The 20,713-nt window shown below is 38.8% G+C and overlaps 2 protein-coding genes across 2 annotated transcripts in view; both read left to right on the top strand.

Annotated features, from left to right (window-relative positions):
• Positions 1 to 3,540: 3,540 nt before the first annotated feature.
• LOC118793041 lies at positions 3,541 to 10,323 on the top strand. The gene is made up of 6 exons (XM_036550987.1): positions 3,541 to 3,702; positions 3,814 to 3,903; positions 7,513 to 7,642; positions 8,356 to 8,536; positions 9,282 to 9,403; positions 9,682 to 10,323. Exons 3-6 carry the CDS (start codon positions 7,520 to 7,522, stop codon positions 10,321 to 10,323), a joined length of 1,068 nt encoding a protein of 355 aa, XP_036406880.1. The 5' UTR covers positions 3,541 to 3,702; positions 3,814 to 3,903; positions 7,513 to 7,519.
• Positions 10,324 to 16,755: 6,432 nt separating this feature from the next.
• The window catches only part of LOC118793264 (lysyl oxidase homolog 3B-like), a 45,016-nt gene continuing 41,058 nt past the window's right edge, over positions 16,756 to 20,713 (top strand). The window contains exon 1 of the mRNA XM_036551360.1: positions 16,756 to 17,108. The gene's annotated coding sequence lies outside the window, so the exon portion shown is untranslated. The remainder of the gene's footprint in view (positions 17,109 to 20,713) is intronic.

Genomic DNA, 20,713 nt, shown 5'->3' with positions numbered 1-20,713 from the left:
GATAAAAAGGAATGATAAAATGCATTCTAGGATTTTTATGAGACTTTGATGGCTGTGGAGTCATTTACACATCTATATAAAATGTATAGATATAGATTTATATTTATATATTTATATTTATAGATAATATCAAAGCTATATCAAGCTATATAAAATTACCTTGTTTATTGTTTTAAAAATCTGAAGGGCTTTTCTGTACTGATTCATACTTTAATAAAGGTGAAAAAATTAAAATTAAAGTTGAGTTAACAGTTAATAGTTATATACAATTTTTTAACATGGTCAGTAAGGGTACAGTTATCCATATTATATATTTTCCTACCACAGAGCTAGCTAAGCACCACAACTGATGAATGAATGCTCAGTCCAATGGCCAGTGACACTACCTTTCAACACTTAGTGGTAGCAGTTTCAACAAGTCCATGAGTGTAGGGCAAGTTGTATTTTTAAAAGGTCAAGCCAATACAATATATTACAATGAGAAATTTGAGTACAGGGAATATGTGCAATTTTCAGTTGTATTATTTTGTAAAAAATGTCAAGCTGCATCCAAGGATTGGACTAATTAAAAAATTAAGAGCAGAAGTTGATGTAGAAATGAGCACTTTGTTGTGATTAGTAAAGTAATTTGGTCTCCCAAACAAGGATATCTTGTAAAGGAACAACACAGATTTTCTGTGGAACCTCTTTATTTGTGTTCCTTGGCAAAACTGAGCCCCCTTAATGTTCCACACTAATGCCCCACCCCAACACCAGAACATGTTTGACCCCCACATGAGAGAGTGTCACTCTGGTTCTGGGGTGGCAGTGGTGCTACTGTGTTTTGTTCCATTTAAACCCTAAGTTACTTATATTTTACATTTACATTTATTCATTTGGCAGACACTTTTATCCAAAGCGACTTACTAGTGAGGCAGAGTACAACATGATTAAAAAGCCATAAAAGGAGTATACAATATTAGAAGTGCTGCATGACCAGGTTTCAGTTATTGACCAGACAAGATACAAGCTAGCTCCTAGAGATACTACTACATTAAACCATTAGATGTGTTTTTTTTAATAAAGTAAAACAAAGTTTAAGACATAAGAAATTTCTTTAGGTGGTAATGTTTCACATAATCAGATTTGCATGGAAGAGTTGTGTCTTCACAGTTACTTAGTCAGATGAATGGCCAGGCTAAATGAATGTAGGCACACTATTTAACTACTGAAGGAAACAGGAAAATGAGCAGGGCTCTGGCATTGTGTACAGGGTCCCCCAGTTGAGACAACAGGCCAAAACATGGGTAACAAAATGGGTGCGAAACCTGATCCAATAGACTGTTTGGACAAAATATATCAGTATCAATACATGGACATTTTTGTGTCATTCTCACTATTTTCAGTGTGGTGCAATTCTTTATTTATGGTAATGGGGATGGTAATGTGGCAGTGTGTTCAGAGGTATTCCAGTTATTATTAATTTAATATCATGGTCTTTAAGTGCAAATGTAAGCCTCCTTTTCCTGTAATTTTTGTACCTGAAAAGCATATGTTAATTGATAAATGTGAATCAAACTAAATACTGAAGCTACTATAGCTGTTGATTACTATACCTGTTTGTCAAATTTTGTGTAATTTTTAAATTTGAATAACCACCAATATCATGTCACATTAGGCAGAGGTTCAGTTTTATTTCTTTTGATTTGACACATACATGTAAACCAATTCACATTAGACATTAAATTAATATTATCTGGAAGTATATTAAAAGCAAATACATAGATATGAATAGATGGTGGATGAAACCAACCATGTTTTATTGTTGATAGATGAATATTAGACCCATGTTTATGAATCTGATCTACATTTGCAAATGGAAACTACATAAACATAAATCAATAAAACTAGAAAAGGTGTACTCCTGAAATGTATGTCAATATGGGTCTAATCCTATCTGATTTATTTAAAAAATAAAGAAATGGTAATGCTGAATATATATCAGAGGGAAGCTAATGTCATGTAGGTATTATTTGTCTTAGTCTTACTGAAACAACATCAGCCATTACAGTTTTGGATGGAGTGATACAGTATATAGATGTATTTTGGCAAATTCACTAAAGTTTGTTCCAAGGAGAACAAGAGAAAATATGATTTTTTTCTGCAAATAGTTGCAATAGACATTTCTTTCTTTTTTCCAAATATACGAAAAATGTCAGTGTAAGAGTGTAACCATGTGGCATATATTCATATTTTAATTATTATTTAGCTACATATTGTATTTTTTTTTTAATTGAGGAAAACACCACATACACAAGACACTGTTATGATGCCAATAAAAGGTTATGATTAGTTTTAGTATTTAAATTGAATTATTTAGGAGGGATAAAGAATAATGAGGGAAACACTGAGATTAATGTAATGCGCTGTACATAGAGATATACTGAATAGAAATGTAAATAGCATCTCAAATTCTGCTGAGTTTTTGCAGAACTTCTGGTTTTTACCTACAGAGTATTTACATGTTTTTCTGAGATTCAACAAAAACAAAAAACAAAAAAAATTCACTTTGTATCTTTTCCTAACTCCTGTCTCTATAGTTTCTTGGGAGTGGTCCATGGTGTGTTATGACACTTGCTGTTATATATGCTGCTTCTCTTTATTTGAATGTACTAGAAATCTGCAAGATGATCACACTGTAATATAAGAGCAAAGCCATTGAAATAAAATTCACATTTAACTTTAAAGAAATGTTTACTTTTGTGTTATTTAGTCTGTTTTCATAAGTGGTGGTCAGACCTCATCTCTCTCAAAGCATCGTGAGTATAGCCTACACCCTAATAATCAGAGACAGATTTGACACCGCGCCAGCATCAGGCAACAAAACCTGGCGCTCTAAGAGCTCTAAATCATGACTGCAAAGGTACTTAGGGAAGGTTTGTTATCAGTGAATGGATGTAAGTTTGATATAAAGAAATAGAATTTTCTACCGCTTTTATAAAATATTATTAATACTTGAAAGGAAATTCATTTAAAATCGCGAACCCTATGGTTATCACACTGCACATTACGTTTACCGATAAATACCGGTGAGCAGTGTGTGTGTGTGTGTGTGCGCGCGCGCGATGAATTCACCCACCATGAAATACTTTTTCATACAAACCTAGCCACCTGTGTAGAATTTACATAATCTGTTATACAATAGCTTTTTAAATAACGTTAATATTTAGTAAGTTCATTTGTAAATGTCACATGGTCAGTTTGACCGTCTTAAGATAGTGATTGAAGAAAAATATAATGGTAACACTTTTTGCAGTCAATACCGTGCTTTGCCATTCTACAATATGACCACTAGAGGAAGTCAGTCCCTTAAGGAATGACTCTTGTTCGGCCATAAAATACAGTTCAATCACGCCTACAGTAACCAGCCATTGGTTCCTCACCGATTACGCAGCTTCAAAGTACACATTTACAGTAAATTGATTGGTTGATCCAAATGACTTTTAAAAAGGTTATCAAAATGGAATGCGCGAAGGATCCGTGGAGATCCTGTGATGAACAGTTACTAAAAGGGGAGTTGGGGCGGTTATGTTTCACTCGCGATTGCAGATTCATGTCAAATAATGTACTGATGCCGAGTTTTACATCAGGTCATACTTTGGCGTGGTGATAAACAAATTAGGAACCAGGAAAAATACTCATTCGAAAGTGTGAAATTGACAGGTATGCGCATGTGGCACGGTTTTAATGCATAAAACATGTGTCTGAATGAACAATGTCGCCTGTAGAGGCCATACCCGACGTGACCGGAATTACTTGTATTTTTTGATCTAGGCGCACTGAAAACTGTGGCAAGAGAATCAGATGTGAGAGGAGAGGGAGTCGCTACTGTCTGGATTAATCAGAGCTATTGCAAAGCAGCAGGTAGGAAGACAGTTTGGCACCATATGACTCATTTGGAACGAGTTATTTCCTGTATTTATAGGGTAATGATTATATCTGATAAATGGTACTCATGTCGAGCAGTAGTTCTGATCACTCCCAATCCTCTTTTGGGATTTTCATTGAAATGAAAGAAATACATAAACGAACCTTGCTGGTATAAAAACAAGTTATACACACTACCAAAGGAGCAGCTCTTTATATCAATGCTCTTTTATTTGCTCACTATTTGCAATGTCTTCCGCCTACACGAGCTGCACAGCAATTAAAAGTGACGTAAGGTGTATTTAAGGTCTTATTAAAGAAGTAGTGGTGGTGTGTACATTAATAACAATGGTGATATATGGAATATATACATGCGGTAGACAGAATAATAGAAACACCAGATACATGGATATTTATTGTCAATATGGAGATGGCCCGTCAAAACAGCTTGCAGCTAACAAAGCGGGCACCAGTGGAGGTCAGGCCTAGAGCCTAGCAGGAAGTACATCTACCTGTACAAATGCATTTCTGGAGACAGTGACTACTGTGAATAGGGCAGCTGGAGTCCAGAGAAGACTCCAGCAATTGAGCTGCTTGTGAGATATTGAACCGTCTTGGAATTTGGGAGTATTTTGAGGAGGCAATGATTACACCATGGGATGCATCTGGTCCCCTAAAATCTTCATATTCCCTGGCCATAATAATCAGATCCAGTGACTTCCACAAGGATGCACAACAGATCCACAACAATATTTAACAGGCAACATAAGTTGAAGGCTTCCTTAGCTTTATGAAGCTCATGATATTCAGTCTTTGTTGAGACTGGGTCACAGAGTAGTAGTTTCAGTTCTGTGGTAATTTTTGAGGTTGTTGTCTTGTGTTTTTGTCATTTGTGTTTGCAGTTTTTGTGGTGCCAGCAATGTGATACACCAGCAATTCAGGCACCAATCATTGCATCTTTTTCAAAATCTGTGAGACCTCTCATGTTTAATCTTACACATTAAAATGTCGGTGTTAAAACTTGTCTTATAGTACAAGCATATTGGTAATTAAGATGGAGATTTTTTTAAGTGTATAGTCCCTTTTAATTGCAATATAGTTACTTAAAAATACAAATGCTTTTTCACTTGGTGTTTCCATTATTTTGCTGACATTTTTATGATTTCATGCATTTACATGTTTCCATGATTTGTAAAATATTGTTTTAATGTTGATCAACATTTATCCATAACCATAATCATTGGTTTCAAGTTTTGTATATGTTTCTGCATATTGGGTTTTGAGATTTCACATGATGTGTAAAAAATAAATATATCTTTGAAGTTTTCGTTCATAATATAACAAACATGCTGATTACCATATGTTCAGTGGGGAACTCCTGAGGGGAACACACATTTCTCTAAGCCAGATCAGGGCATTTATCCCAAGTTGTGAGTAATTTTGCATCACCAGGGTTTTCAAGGAAAAGTTTAAAAATGTAAAAAGTTCACTGAGGACATGTAATATTAAACTGACAATGCCAAACAATGGAGTAGGATTTAGCTTATCATAGTAATACATTTTAAAACTATAGGATAATAACCCTCCACTGGGTGTACTATCACACACAGAGTGATGGTGACACATGCAGAGAGGGTGTACATGCACATGACTTTGCAGCATTTCTTCCATCACCAAATATTCAACTCTCCCTTAACCTCCCCACTTCCCTTCAGTTTGTCTGCTTTTACATGAACCTTGGACATATATAGCAAAAAGTACTGAGTATGAATCAGAGGATGTTATATCAATGTTACACAGTACCTTTGTGGGGGATTCCTTTGTCCATGTCTTGGCAGCACACTGTCAGAAGGATTTTGGCCCTGTTCACACCTGGCATTAACATGCGTCTTGGGTGATCAGATCACAAGTGGATGCATTGAGGACGCGTAGATCTGATCGCTCAGATCACATTCGGAGGTGGTCTGGGCCGCATATGGCCACATTCTTAGCAGTGTGAATGCAAATGCGTGCTGGGCCACATTGAAGGACCGCCGAGGATTTTGACTCTTTACTGGATTCAATTGTTTCATTCAGTTAACATGAAGATCTGAGTCACTGATTCACTCAACCCCCTTTCCCCACACTAGCTCTGATATTTTCTCCACTTTATTTAACTTCCCCCTCCCCCTAAAATACTGTAGATTTCAATTGTTGCAGGGATGCTGTAGATAGTTGCTAGTTTGGTGGTGGTAGTGACCCACCAACACCCAATCTGGAGAAAAGTAATTGGTTGAAATGCACATACGTGAGCAACATGCTTTAATTGTGTTAAATGGTTTTGAGACATATCTGAATCTGAAGATCTTTTAGACTGTTTTCTTCATGCTAAACTCATTCACTATGATATTAAATATGCATTACATACCCTGAGTCACCTGCAGTTGTGCCCTGTGGTCACAATAACACTGCTCTAGAACTTTTAGTACATGACTAAAAGATCCAGTATAGTGACTCACTGAAATACATAGCTTCATCACTGCAATGTAGTCCTGTGATCTTATTTATGATTGTCCAGAAATGACTGAAATGAATTCTGTTTTTCTTAAAATGTAAGACAACTTAATAATGATACTGCAAAAGTACAGTCAAAACAGTATTGGGAAGGTGCAGTAATTACTGTAAATTAGCAACTTGTTTCATTAGCATTTATGTAACAAATATTGCATTGCTTTTTATTGAATATTGGAATCTCAAGTTTGTATTTTGTTTAGGTATTTGGTTTTTCCAGGGTGTGGCATTTTTGTACATACTATAGTATACTGTAACACCATAGTGTCACCATGGATGGAGTCACCCAGTGATTGGATATCAAAATGAATGAACTGAATAAGATTGGTGTCATGTACTAAAAGAACTGAATGAAAGAATCAGGAGTGAGTGAACTGCATCAGACCCCCATAGTTGTGAACTGAGAGAACTGGATAAATGGTCAAACTGTAGGCATGGAATGAATCACTGTACTGTGTCCTGATTGGGGGCATCTATATTCAGTGTGACTCTGCTAGTTTTGATACACTGCCTGCACAGCAGCCAGTCCCAATGCAACCTTCTCATACACTTCATCCAGTGGCATCATTAGGCCCAATTATTCGGGGCTATAGCCCCGAATATTTTAAGCCTAGCCCCGTGTATTTTCGCCCTGAAAAAAGAGGTGTTTATAGCAAAATAACAGACAGACTGTGTAACAGAGCAGAACTTGACTTGCAGCGTCCGAAGGTGTGATAATATTTATTTATTATAAAGGTAGATATAACCTCCCCAACCTACCGATGCCGATCTCCCTTCAAAAAAAAGACAAGCCCCAGGCAAGCTTGACTTAGCCCCTGATCTTTTCAATAAATAGAAACACCCGTGACTTCATCCATGCAACAGGAATATGGCGGCTTAGAACACCATTGTTAAAAGGTTGATGCCTTTTGTAGTGTATTCCAGGACCAGCTGGTGTAGCATCAAAGGGCATTTCCTCCCGTATTTAGTACAAACTCCAGGACAAATAAAATTAATGTAGTTTGTGTGGAAAATTAGACATATCCAGTAATTATCCAACAACTTCTATTGTGACAGATTTAAAATGGGTTTTGCCTATGACAAGTTGTATGAGGAATTCATCCGGCCTCATATGCCAGAGTTTGTGGACAAAGTGAAAGTGCGAGAGATTTTGCCATTTCTCTGCTGCCTCACAAGCTCAGACCAGGTGAGTTCTTTTTTTTTTTACTGTATTCTTCAGGTGTGTAAACCTGGTTTAACAATGATACAATATCAATACCAAAGCAACAAAACGATATATATCACAACATATCTTACAATTTTCTTTGACACAATGCATACAATACATTATATGCCATTGGAAAAATGCTTAATGTTCCTAAATAACTAGGATTGTCACAAGCACTCTAGTTAAAACAAATCAGTGGCGTGGAATGGTGGTATGGCTGCAACACTGATACAGCTGTACCATTGCTTTTGCTTTTTGCTTTTCTACACCCAACATTCTCTGATCACACTTGCACATGCCTCTTACTACATTCTACTGATAGAGCAGAAATTAATTTTACAGTAAAGAAAAACATGATGCAATATTTACTATTGAGATGTCATATAGCTGGTGAAATCTTTGTGAGTAAGAACTACAATACTTTGAAATGGATGTAGTGGCTTCCACGTTTGTTCTTGACTAGGTTAAATTGTGACATAAAGATCAAGGAACAATTTTAATCGTACCAAAACTTTATAACAGAATAGCTTCTAAGTATTTATCACTGGATTTTTGAGAGTGCATCATATATAATTTATTGTGCTATGCTGGCACCTTATTTGGCTTTTAAAACCAGTTGGTATTCCATTAGGGAGAGTGAAGCACACATTACTCAACATAATGAGGACATTATTTGCTGTGTTTGTTTGAAGGAGGAGATCTGGGCGCAAACAGACATGAGGGGGAATGGAGCTGGCATGCAGGTGCTGCTAGACTGCATTAGGCGGAGGGAGAACTGGCCTGAAGACCTTATCCAAGCCCTGAAGATGCGCAAGCACACCACTCTCGCCAGTCAAATGGAGGAAAAATATGAGTCTCTTTTAGCACCCCACAGTAAGTCACTTAGGCTGGGGTGAGTGTACAACCACGAGAAGTCACATCAAGTGATTGTCTGTGAGGCTTTTGGGATTGCATAATAATGTCACTCAACTGTTATTTTAGCACTAAAATGGTGCTATGATGTGTTTCCTTAACTTACCATTTTTAACCATATAATTGTCTGAAGTGAATGAATTCTAATTATTGTAGGTCATGGAAGTCCTCACCTACAGTGTATATTATGAGCAAATGTTCAGAAAATGAAGAAATGTAGGTGATGAATGTGTACATTATTGGTATTTTTCTTTGAGACTTCAGTTCATATCCTGCTTCTATCACTTGTCCTTCCCAGATATGCATCCCTAAGATGAGCAAAATATACAGATTTTATAACATGTAATGATTCCTCCTCTCCTGCAGTTGGCAGTGTTCTTGCTCGTATGGTCTTGTACCTACTGCCCAACTTTTTTGTTTGGTTTGGGTCCTCCAGAACACATTGCCACGAGGGCAGTTCCTGAAACCTGTGATCTGGAAGCTACCTCACCATTTGCACCTTTCTAACCTGTAGCAACCCCACCAGCTGTCACCACATCCCCTCCCCCTCAGACTGCCTCAAGTAGCGGGACCTTCCCCAATCATCCTGGTTCTCCACCTGTTGCAGGCCTTCCCTATATCCCTCCAGTTACCTCTGAGCCTCATCTCCCTTTACAGCTGTCTTCCCTATCCAGCAACTCAGCTGTTCTCACCTCCTCTGCCGCAGTAACTCCTCCCAGCCCCCAGATGTCCCTGATGAAACCTGTTGAGGACACTAACTCACCAAAGGCATTGGGTGATACTCGAGCACAAGAGAAAGTAGTGAAATGCACTACAACTGTTAATCAGGTACCTTTACAATAACATTTATTATTTTGTACCTTGGTTTTAAATGGAGACATTTCTTGAGGTCTATTTGGCATTTTTGCTAACCACACACAGAACATGGTGTTAAAAAAGGCAGACACCCATGTTCTAATGCAGAGGTGCCTGCTCCCTTTGTGTTTCATATTTGGCATATATACATACACCATTTACGTTAAATGTGTTTATTGTGTACATCAAAATAATATACACATGCTAAGTGCTTCAATGTAAGATTCCTTTTCTGTCTGATGTTTTGACAGTTTGACATTAAACAGGCTCGCCAAGAGGAGGAGTGCAGGAGACGACCAGTGTCATCGCTGCAGTCACTGCCAGGTTCCTCTGATTGGCTGAATCAGTCCGTCAGTCAAGGCCCTTCACATTGTCACAGTGGGCCGGACGCATGGAAGGATGAGTGCTTCTCTAAGCCGGGAGTGTTGCGCTCCATTCCTCCCCCTTCCCGAATGCAGGCAGTTGTACCTGAGGAACCGTACTCCGGTGACTCTGCCCGCCTGCAAATAAGCTCGTCCTCGGCCACCCCGTCCAACCACAACCCGGGAAACGTCACCCCCAGCCACTGGGGGCCACATCCCAAAGACCTGGAGAAGAACCAGTACGATCCCGTTCCTCAGGGCTTTGATGCCAGGTGGGATGTCTGGGAGAATGTGGTCCATGTGGTCCAAGGCGCCGCTGTCCAAAATTATGCAGGGCAAGACCCTCGCAACGGTGAGGAAACATCAGCAGGCACACTTACCGGGAATGCCCGTCCTCTGTACCCATCTCCCCTGGGGCCGGGCCTGCAGTGGCTTCATGGAGGGCAGCGGGCAGTCCCCCAGTTCAGCTTTCTCATGGCTGCAGCCATTGCTGTATTGGCTGTGCTGGTGATGCTGTGGTCATCTGTGTAAGCAGGGTTCAATGCTGAGGAATGTAGCACTCCATAAAGTTTCACATTCACTTTCCAGTTTGGCATTGCCATTGTGGCCTTGAGCAAGCTGCTTAAACCTTTGCTTTGTCAGAATTACACAACTGTAAAACCACTCTGAATAAGGATATATACCACGCAAATAGAGTGTGAAGATGTTTAATGCTTAGTGTGCCAGGCAGAATCGATAGCCAAATCTCTTTCACAGTGACAACCTGGAAGATGAATAGATGGGAAATTTAAGAAGCAGACTGGAAGGCCCAAATAATCCTGGAAGAGAATTTAACAAAGACACAGCAAGAAAAGCGCAAAAACCCCCTGTTCTTTGTGATAAGTGCCATGGGATCTTTAATAACCCCCGAGGGTCAAGCCATTGGGTTAACATCTCATCTGAAAGACAGCATCTCCTACATTGCTATGGGATATTGGTTTCCTCTAAGGTCCAGGGAGAGGACTGCCCCCTACTGGTCCACCAGCACCACTTCCACTAGGTGTCCCTTGGAGGTCTCCCATCCAAGTATTAACCATGCCCAGCTGTACTTAACTTCAGTTGTTGACAAGGGGTAGTTACAGCATGGTATAGCTGCTGTCAGGCCAATGTTTTGGAATGCCCAGCCTGGAAATATAAAAGCAGTGGGGATCCCTGATCTTAAAACTCTTTAATATTGTGCTGCTATAAGTTCCTTCTACTGGGCAAAGATTGAGGCTTAGTGCATTCCACTTTTAAGAAGCACATGTGGCCTGAACAATTTGTTTCTACAAGATGTTCCTAAAAGCAGAATTACAAATGAATTGATAGTTGAACATTTATGCTTTTAATGTTTTTATCTTATATATGATAAATGTATTAAGATAAATTCTTCAAATATGGACCAAATTATTTGTACAGTATGTACAGTATTTTATAATGATATGTGTTTATAAATAATAGGAGGTACAGTAATTATTTGAATGTCACTATGCTAATATGCTAAATTCAACCATGAAATAATTACACTCACTTGAATCATTCTGGGGCAGCTCAATTATAATTAATGCTGTAGGCTACAAAAGGGGGCTCAGTTGCAGGCATCTGGGCTTTCATGAGAAAGATGGTTTTCTGAAATGTGTTTTTCTGAATCTACTAGGTGCTTATAGTAAGCAATTGCCTTGTATGATGTAATATTCAAAAATGTACATTTTAAATTGTTACACACTTAGATACTGTAAGATTATATACAAATAAAATCTTTAATGATATTGATGATGATGAGATTGTTATCGCTGTTATTATTACTACTATTACTATTATTAGTATTATGGATCAGTGTTATCATTCTTTTGATGGAAAATAAGGACAATGAAGTTACTGCTATTATGCATCTTCTTCAAGACCTTTTGCATTGATCATGTCTTCCCGTTACATACATAACGCCAACTGTCCATGATAATCAAATAAGGATAGATACATCAGGTTAATGGCTTCACCATACATATTTATATTGAATATTTTAACGGCTTCATCATACATATTTTTGCTGAATATTTTAATGCATTTTTCCTGAAGGGGTCCAGACTAAAATAATGAAACACTGCCGTTCCCATGTATTGTGCGCCCCTCAGCTAGAATTGGATCTTTTTCTAAACAACCCGCAGTCATTTATGCCATACACTATTTCAAATAGTTATATCTCAGTGGTTATTCATTCTTTGGTCGAATACGAATTCAGCAATCATGTAGTTATTTAAAATAGGATAAAACGTGCATCATTTCTCGGTAACATCACATCGCCTGTGTCAACAATCCATTGACGACTACTACACAGAAGCGTTGCTCTCTCTGAAAGAACTTTCATTGGTCAGCGCAAACATGACTGGTCCCAGTCCGGATATATATTGGCTCAGATCGCCTTCAATCAAAACGTACCGCATGAACACTGACCAATGGTATTACGTTTTGCTGAACTTGTAAACAGAGAGGCTTAGAAACACGCCTTAGGTCAAATGTTTCAGGACTGCGGTGATGAAGATAAAGAAATCCGTCCGTGGCGGTTGTGATTAACAGTCCTTTGTCTTGGATTAAAATTTATTTCCTCCACACATTGGTGTTGACCGAATGAGACTTGATGGAAAAGCCACCGAAATAGAGGTTGAGGAAAACGTATGAGATGCCGCGGCCGAACCAGATGTAGCTCCAGAGAAATCTCAAGCTCGCGCGCTAGCTAGATAGCTACAAGTCTGACGCCCGTGGTCTGGCAAAAAGATTAATATAAATACATTCAGACATGTAACGACAGATTATACTTTTATATTAGCTGTGCACATTAAGACTGGCATTTGCAATGTCAGTGGCAGATAGCAATTTAGCACAGAATGTGCTGGGGAGACGAAAAGCTAACTAAGTAGCTAGCTAGCTTACGTTGTGTGCGTAGGAAAAGAAGGCTGATTTGACAGTAATTCCTATTATACGATGATGGCCTTTTTGCCAAATGCAGGTGTGCGATTGCAGCATCGAATAGTTTGACATTGCGTTGTAACCGATAGCAATAGAGCGGTGTAAATTTGCTAGCTGGCTAATTGAAATTGTTACAGTTATGTGGCTAGCATATCAACACATCAGACACATACATTCCTAAAGGGAAATGAAGCAGTGTGAAGCACAGTTCAAGCGGTCCGGTTTGAGTGTCAATTTCGGTCTATTTGGTTGTACATTGTTCATGTTTTTTGTTGCAGTCTACCATTAGTGGCGCGATTTTGCATCTTTGAGATGGCTCTGGGGCATACCGGAACGGTATCTAAGCATTTCGTGTTACGTATGTTGGGTTAGCCGTTTACGTTTAGGCTACAGAATGAATTTGTCAAATGAATTGCCATTTGATTTAACTTTCACTTACTAAACCAAACCAGGGTATACAATTTGAATCATAGGTTAAGAAAGCCAGGTTCAGACAGCCCAGGATAATGCCCTCTGATACATCTAGATGTAGGTTAAAGATCACAGTCTGGAACGTGGCCTCCATTTAATGGTATGTCAATATTTAACTGTTGGGTGTTTTGTTGTCTTTTAGGCTCTGCAGCATCATGTCCAAGGAAACTCTGTATCTATTTCTAAATTGAAATTCAGTCACTCTACACTGTAACGGTTTCCAGGTTACAAGGACTGGTCTGTTAAATGAAGATAATGTTCAGCATGTGGAGTGCCTTGCCATGGAAAAATGACGTGGGACTTGTGTCAGTCCGTCCAGTGTTCAATTACGGGTACCAGGTGTAACCTTACCCAATACATAAGGCTTTGATTGCTCTTTGCTTTCAGCCTCTTTACGGTGCTGCCTTGTAGATTCCTTATCAAGCAGCATTGTACAGGGCTATGACAGCATGGAGACAACCCTTCCCCTTCTTCTGTGATGTCATAATTTTCAAGGGGCATTGTACAGGTCTGTGACAGCATGGAGACACAGTCTCCCTGTCATGTAAATTCTCAAACAGCAGTAAGTGTTTCTGCAGGTTGACAAGTTAAAGATCATGGTCAATATTGGAAATGAGGTGAAAGTGGCAGGAGAATCTCAGTTATCACAGGACACATAATGCACGAAACACAAAATAAGACCTGATCATCATACGTCTTTGTCCACAGCCATCCTCAGGCTTCTCTGCCTTGGCCATGGAGGGCTGCATATTTTGCAAACTTTTTCATGCCGCTGGTCATTTCTGGGGATAAAGTGCAGCTCCAAGACTCTCAGTGGCTTAAAGAGAAGTGGAAAACTAGTTTTACTGTGGGTGCTCTCCAGGGATTATGAGCCATAGACCATTAACTGAATCATATGGAAATTCTTTAATGAACCATTTCCCTTTCACAAATGACTAGCCAAGTGTGCCTGATGGGTTGGCTTTGACATGTAGCCAAGGGCCTGAATAATTCAATGAGGCCACCCCACTGATAATGGTATATTTGCATTTTGAGCAGATGCACTCCATCCCTCTGTACAGCATTGTCCCCTCTGTCAGTGTTGGTTAGAGTTAGAAATGATATGATCATCTCAGTAGCTCAAATAAGTATTTGTCCCTATAAAAATATAATGTTGATTGACCTGGCTTCCTTTTTATGTTGTTTTCTTTGAATGCCTCTTTATATATATATATATATATATATATATATATATATATATATATATATATATATATTACACACACACACATACACAGTGGGGTCCAAAAGTCTGAGACCACTAGTCAAAATACTTCTATTTTGCATTGTAATATTAATTAATTAACAATTAATAATTAATTTTGAATTTAATACTAATTTTTTCATTACAAATGATAATAATCAGCTTAACAATTTGAGTGAAAAGTTGAATCTTTGAAAAATGTACATGACAATGTAATGACAGCATGCACTTGAGCTTGCATGGACTCCACAAGTTTGTGCAAAACCTGATGACCCATGTTATCCCAGCATGATTTGACAATGTTTCAAAGAGCTTCTGGTGATGTCACAGAATGCTTGGCTTTCTCAGTCTTCAAGTGCCCCCATAAATGTTCGGTGGGGTTGAGGTCAGATGACTGTGGAGGAAAGTCCATGACAGTCAGGACTCCTTGGTCTTCAAGTAGTTCTTACATAGCTTTGAGGTGTGTTTGGGGTCATTATCCTGCTGCAGTATGAATCCTTCCCCACAAAGATGCAAACCAGAGGGTATAGCATGTCTCTGAAGAATGGAGTGGTACTTCTCCTTGATCAGGGTGTAGTCAATTTGGTGCAGGTGTCCAGCTCCAAAGTAGGCAAAGCACCCCCAGACTTGAATATCCCCACCACCATGTTTCACTGTTGGGTTGATACACTGGGGTATCATTCTCTGTCCTGTTCGTCTCCTTACATACACCCTTCTGTTACTGCCATAAATGTCAAATTTGGGTTCATCAGTAAATAGGACTTTTTCCAGTCATCCACTGTGAAATGCTGGTATTTCTTAGTTCTCCCCTAGTTTCCCCTCCTGAGAAGTGGTTTAGAAACTGCCACTCGTCCTCTGAGACCACTACAAGACAGCTTTCTTTTGACAGTACTTTTGCTGATTGGAGTCTTGCATTCTTTATTTAGCAAATTCTGTATCTGTGATGATGTTGCTTTTCTATCTCTCAGGGAACTAAGCTTGATATATTGATCTTCTGATGGTGTGGTCACTTTTGGCCTGCCTGATCATGCTTTGGATACAACTGATCCAGTTTCTGCAAAGCCTTTCAGAGTTCCATGCACTGCCCCTTTAGAAACCTCTAGTCTAGCCATGATTTGATGCTGAGAAAGCCCCTCTTTGCTTAGAATAACAATTTGACTTCTGACACTTTCACTTAGTTCTGATGCCATTTTTCCCACTATCACAATGCTACTTAGTAAGCAATGATCTGCTGGAAACTTGAGGCACAGCCATATTTATAACAGGTGAACACTGGCTGCAAGTTGAGTTACTTGAACAAGCCTCTGATGAGTAGATCAAATCCACTTCAGTGTCATCTGAATGCATGCTTCAATGAAAAGGATAAAACTCAAGGAAATCTGACCTTTTGTACAAAGGAGTTAAGTTGGTCAATGCCCCAAATTTGCTTAAATTTGATTGCTCACCTAGAAATAGTACAGAATCTTAAATATTTCTTCTTCATTTTACATGACATAACTTCTTGTGTTTTAAAATGTTTCTGAATCCTCAAACTTTTTGATTATTTCCAGGTTTACGTGAAAATATTATAGATCTTCAATGTGGTCTCAGACTTTTGGAACCCACTGTATTTTGTGTGTGTGTGTGTGTGTGTGTGTGTGTGTGTGTGTGTGTGTGTGTGGCTTATGGCTTATTGTGTTTTGCACATTTCCTTTTGTAAAACTGAACCTTGATGCATGTCTCTGGCCTCTGGCTTGTCTGGCTTGTGCCTTTATTATAACTCAAATAAACTAATCAAATCTCCTTTGTGTAATGGTTGGAGGCATTACTAATGTCCAGTTGAAAGGAAGTTTGTAATCGTTTTTGGAGCCTGAATAAAATCACATTCAGAACTCATTTTCATTTTGTAACTGCAGAGGGCGATAAAATTAAAGTGATCACTTCCCTGCATGCTGGATATTGTGGCAATGTACGTGACTTAAGTAATGAATTCCCATTAATCCACAAAATATGGCAGATCTACGTGAAATTGAGGCCACTTTTCTTATATTCACTCATGAGAACTTTTTCCAAAAAAAAAAAAAAAACCTTAATTATTATCCCATAAAAAAAAAACACTGGCCTGCTGATGAATTTCAACTGAACTATCCTTTTCCCGTTTCGCATACTGTATGTATTGAGAAAGCAGTCATACAAGGAAGAGCCTATTTCATACTTGAAGCAAATGAAGACTGGACTTAGTAAATGACAACTGTTAGTATTCCAGTTATACATACTGGAAACGCTGTTCAACGAATGAAAGGAGTAGTGTTTTTGGGGAAGCCTGCCCCTTTTATAAATCGTGCAGACGTCCACGCGTCAAATCCGGAGTCCCACTGGAGACGCACTGAAAAACTGGAGAAACTCCACTCCCCCCGGCAGCTCCATACCTATAACTTCACAGCTGATCGTTCTCCTACAGACCTGGGGAGAATCACACAGTCCACACAGCGCACCACTCCGCTACCTCAGGGCGAATTACTCGTCTAAAAAAAGGGACCAGAGCATCGACGTTCACCTTCATTTGTCTCGCTTCTATCTAACTTCTTGAAAAATCTCCACACAATCTGAAGAGAAAGCCCCACCTCACAGGAACTATTCGGTAAGTGCATTGGTTGCACCCCAAGTGAGTCTGCGTAAAGTGTATACAGAGGACATAATTGTATATGCATATATGGTGCAGTAGACATAGTTGCAGTATGGTTAAAGTTTATTTGAAAATGGAGTGTCGGGATTTAATTTGTAGCGGCAACACCGATAGATAAACAAAACGCTAATGGGTGGCAAATTACTGTAAAATTACTATAAGGGATAGGAACAATTACGTTTGCCGTAACCATTAGGCTAAATATCCCTCTGTGCATTCTCTGCGTCGCTATCACAAAGCTAGATGCTGATGCATGTAGGCGTCTAGATTTACAGTTTGTTCCTTATTTCTGATTTTAGAATCGCTCTAACTGAAGCTAATATAGCGTTCTTGTTTATTGTTCTTGATAGGAAGTCGTGTCCTCAAAGGACATTCCAAATGAAAACATTCTGGATGAAATCACACTTAAAGTTCACATTAGCGTTTCCCAGAAGTGAATCATTTTGTTACGAGTCATATGCTGGATGTAATTATTGTGTCTGTTCACACTGTGCATCCCAAATAATTAAAAAGACTTCAATAAGCGATGTTAACTTACTCCTGCTGTCATCAGTACTCACTGATGTTTTACATTTGTTCTTATGCAAGGGTCATTACATTTATTGGCCGCTAGAGCGACTTAAATGGCTGTTGTGGCAAGATACATATTGCCAGTGTTATTAATGCCATAATTGCAAGGGAGAGGTGACAGTGTAGGAAACAAGGGACATTGCGCGCTTAGAAGTATACATATCTTTCCATTATAAGCACTGCTATACATATGTCATCGCTACAAAAACACGTATCTTCACATTTAACACCAACCCATCGTTGAACGATGAAATGTGGTCGATAAAATATCATGGGGCAAAAAAACTGTAACGAAGAGTAACCATACGATAATCATAACCTAAACATAACATAATGTCGCCAGCGGTGGGCAGCTGGAGGTCTTCTTCCACTTAGTTCCACCGTGTTCAAAATTACGCGGAGAAAGCCCATGGCTATGCGTAGATTTTTCACGCGCTTTCGGTGCCGTTGAAACTCAGTTGTGATTCTTGTCTTTGAAGCATAGTCGTGGGACGGATTACATCGTGATTGGAAGTTTAGCAGGAGTTTCAAACGAAGTCTGTTTTCCATTTGATTACGCGGGAGCACAGGGAACACAATCTGACGGCGAAAACGATTAAAAGCGTATGGACAACAACATAACGACAACAAATGTGGACAACAAAATAAACGAATACTAATTACCGAGTTTAATTAACTCAAAATACAATTTGGCTTTGAAAAGTTCCTACTCTTACACATATGTCTTGATACTGCTGCTTTGAGAAGGTGAGAAAATGCTTCAGCAAAACATATCATAGTGCATGCCTGAGATTTGGAAGCCCTGAAAAAGACAGATCTGCTGTGACCACCTGTCCTATACTAAGTTAATTGCTCCATGCTGTTTTAAATCAGATTTGAGGTAACATTTTATCATCAACTAAGTCTTCAGTACCATAAAATGATAATCCAATTTTCATCCTGTTTAGTCAGTTTGGATAAAATGCTAACCAGGTCAAGATTGGCCCTTTTCAGCAACTAGACACAGGCAAGGCATTTTAGATAGATATCTGTAAAGATATCTTGTAAAGCTCACAATTTTGATATATTTTACTCTTCCAGCTCTGGAGTGCATGCTGTGGGAGCCCACTTTTTGTATGTAGCCCAAACCTTTGTTTACTTAAGACTTACCACGGATAGCTTCTCATTTCTTTATCCTCTGTCCTGAGTATCAAACCTCAAACAATGTCTAGTTACGATGTGACAGTTGATCTCTATAAGTCTTTGTTTATGAAGTTTCATGGTCTGTTGATTGAATAGCATCTGATGGTGTTGACCCTATTTTCCTTCAACATTCAAAATAAGTTTCTATGCACCTATTCTAAGTGCTGTAGTTGTGTAAGGAAAACCCAATAATGAAACTGGTCATGGCAGTGACAGCTGGCTCAAAATCTGTGATGACATGTCCAAACCCAACTTTTCAAAGTGATTTGGTTCTCCTTCAAACATGGCTCAGACTAATTTTTCTACCTTTGCACCAAAAAAGTAAAGATGCACAAAGGATCCAAGCAACCTCCAATACAATAAACAAGTTGCAATACAAATGACAAAGTTTAAATCCTTTTCAGTTTGGACGTGTAAAAAAGAAAATTTGTCTCACCTCACCCATTTAAAAGAAAACATCATGCATGGGAGTGCCTTCTAGTCTTCATGTGATGAGAAATCACAGCCAGTCCTGATCTCCCTTATTCACACTTGAATTTGGCCAATGTTGTACAGCAATTCTGTTTTTTGGTTGTAACACTCATATATCCACTCTGCACTGGTTCATCCTTAGTTGATTACAGTCTGTCATATTCCTTTGAGGATTCCCCTGAGGTTTCAAATTCTCAAGGCTTTAGCTTGTCTCTGTAGTAATATCATTTGCAGCACATAGTGGTTTAAGGTAGAAGGGAGCTTATTTTCTTTCAAGGCACCTTTACCATTTGTATGCACTACCTTAACAAATGAATCCCTGTGAGGACATCCAAAATGAGTGACTCAAACTCATTTATAAACACTTGTAATTATTGGTATTAGTTAACTGTTATATGGCACTTTGCATGCCCTATGACATTTAATACCAGTGGTAGTAGGTGATTTGAATATTCATGAATGGCCATCAATGCCAAAATGAAGACTGATGCAGCACATGAGGGAGCTTTTTTGGTTTGTGTTTCCCATGACTTCCTAAGGCTTAATGGGGTTAGCCACTGGACCTTTAAGGAATGGCATGAAGTTCATGATGCTGAGATATATCTGGCCTCTGTTTTGCATGAGAATAAATTCACCCAGTTGTCCCTTGTCACCACCCTGTCATTGTATGTTTTATATCTTGTGCTATCTCACCTTTTTGCATCCTTTTCTTAGCAGGCTTATCTTATCATAGGATAGGATACATACATAGTAAGACCTGGGATGACATACAGAGCTGAGATTGTGGACATTTATCCATTTATAAAAAGTTTACAGAACGTCTTTAGGTGAAGTACCTTAGTCAAGGATACAATGGCAGTGCCAAACACAGGAATCTAGAACCTATTACAAGGTCAGCTGCTTACATACTGCTCTACTGCACTTCACCAGGTTGTCAGAGGAAGGAGTTAAAACATTTTTGGCATAAGCTGTGCCTTTATAGATGTGCTACGTTTAGCCAAAACAAAGGGGAATGAAAATAAACACAACCATGCTATGATGCTAGCATTTCTCTTTACAGTCTTTCCAAACTTTTCTGGGTCACTCATGCATATCAAACAGACTAGCTAATCAGGGAGCACAAAGATTCCAGACTGGCTGGCCTCACTTTTTTCTTTTCTACATTGTAGTTATTTTTCTATACAATCATCAGTGAACATCTGCCCAAAGGGTGGGGTCAGCCAAAAAAGACAATATTCAAATATTCATTTGAAACCTCCATTTACCAGGGATGCCATGGTCGCTCTTGTGGTTTTTGCTATGACATGGTGTGAAGGTAAGGTCTGAACCTCTAGGAG

This window comes from Megalops cyprinoides, chromosome 18 (genome assembly GCF_013368585.1).
Source record: "Megalops cyprinoides isolate fMegCyp1 chromosome 18, fMegCyp1.pri, whole genome shotgun sequence".
Classification (NCBI taxonomy): Eukaryota; Metazoa; Chordata; class Actinopteri; order Elopiformes; family Megalopidae; genus Megalops; species Megalops cyprinoides.
Note: the sequence above shows the minus strand (reverse complement) of the source record. Positions and strands in the feature narration are given on the sequence as shown.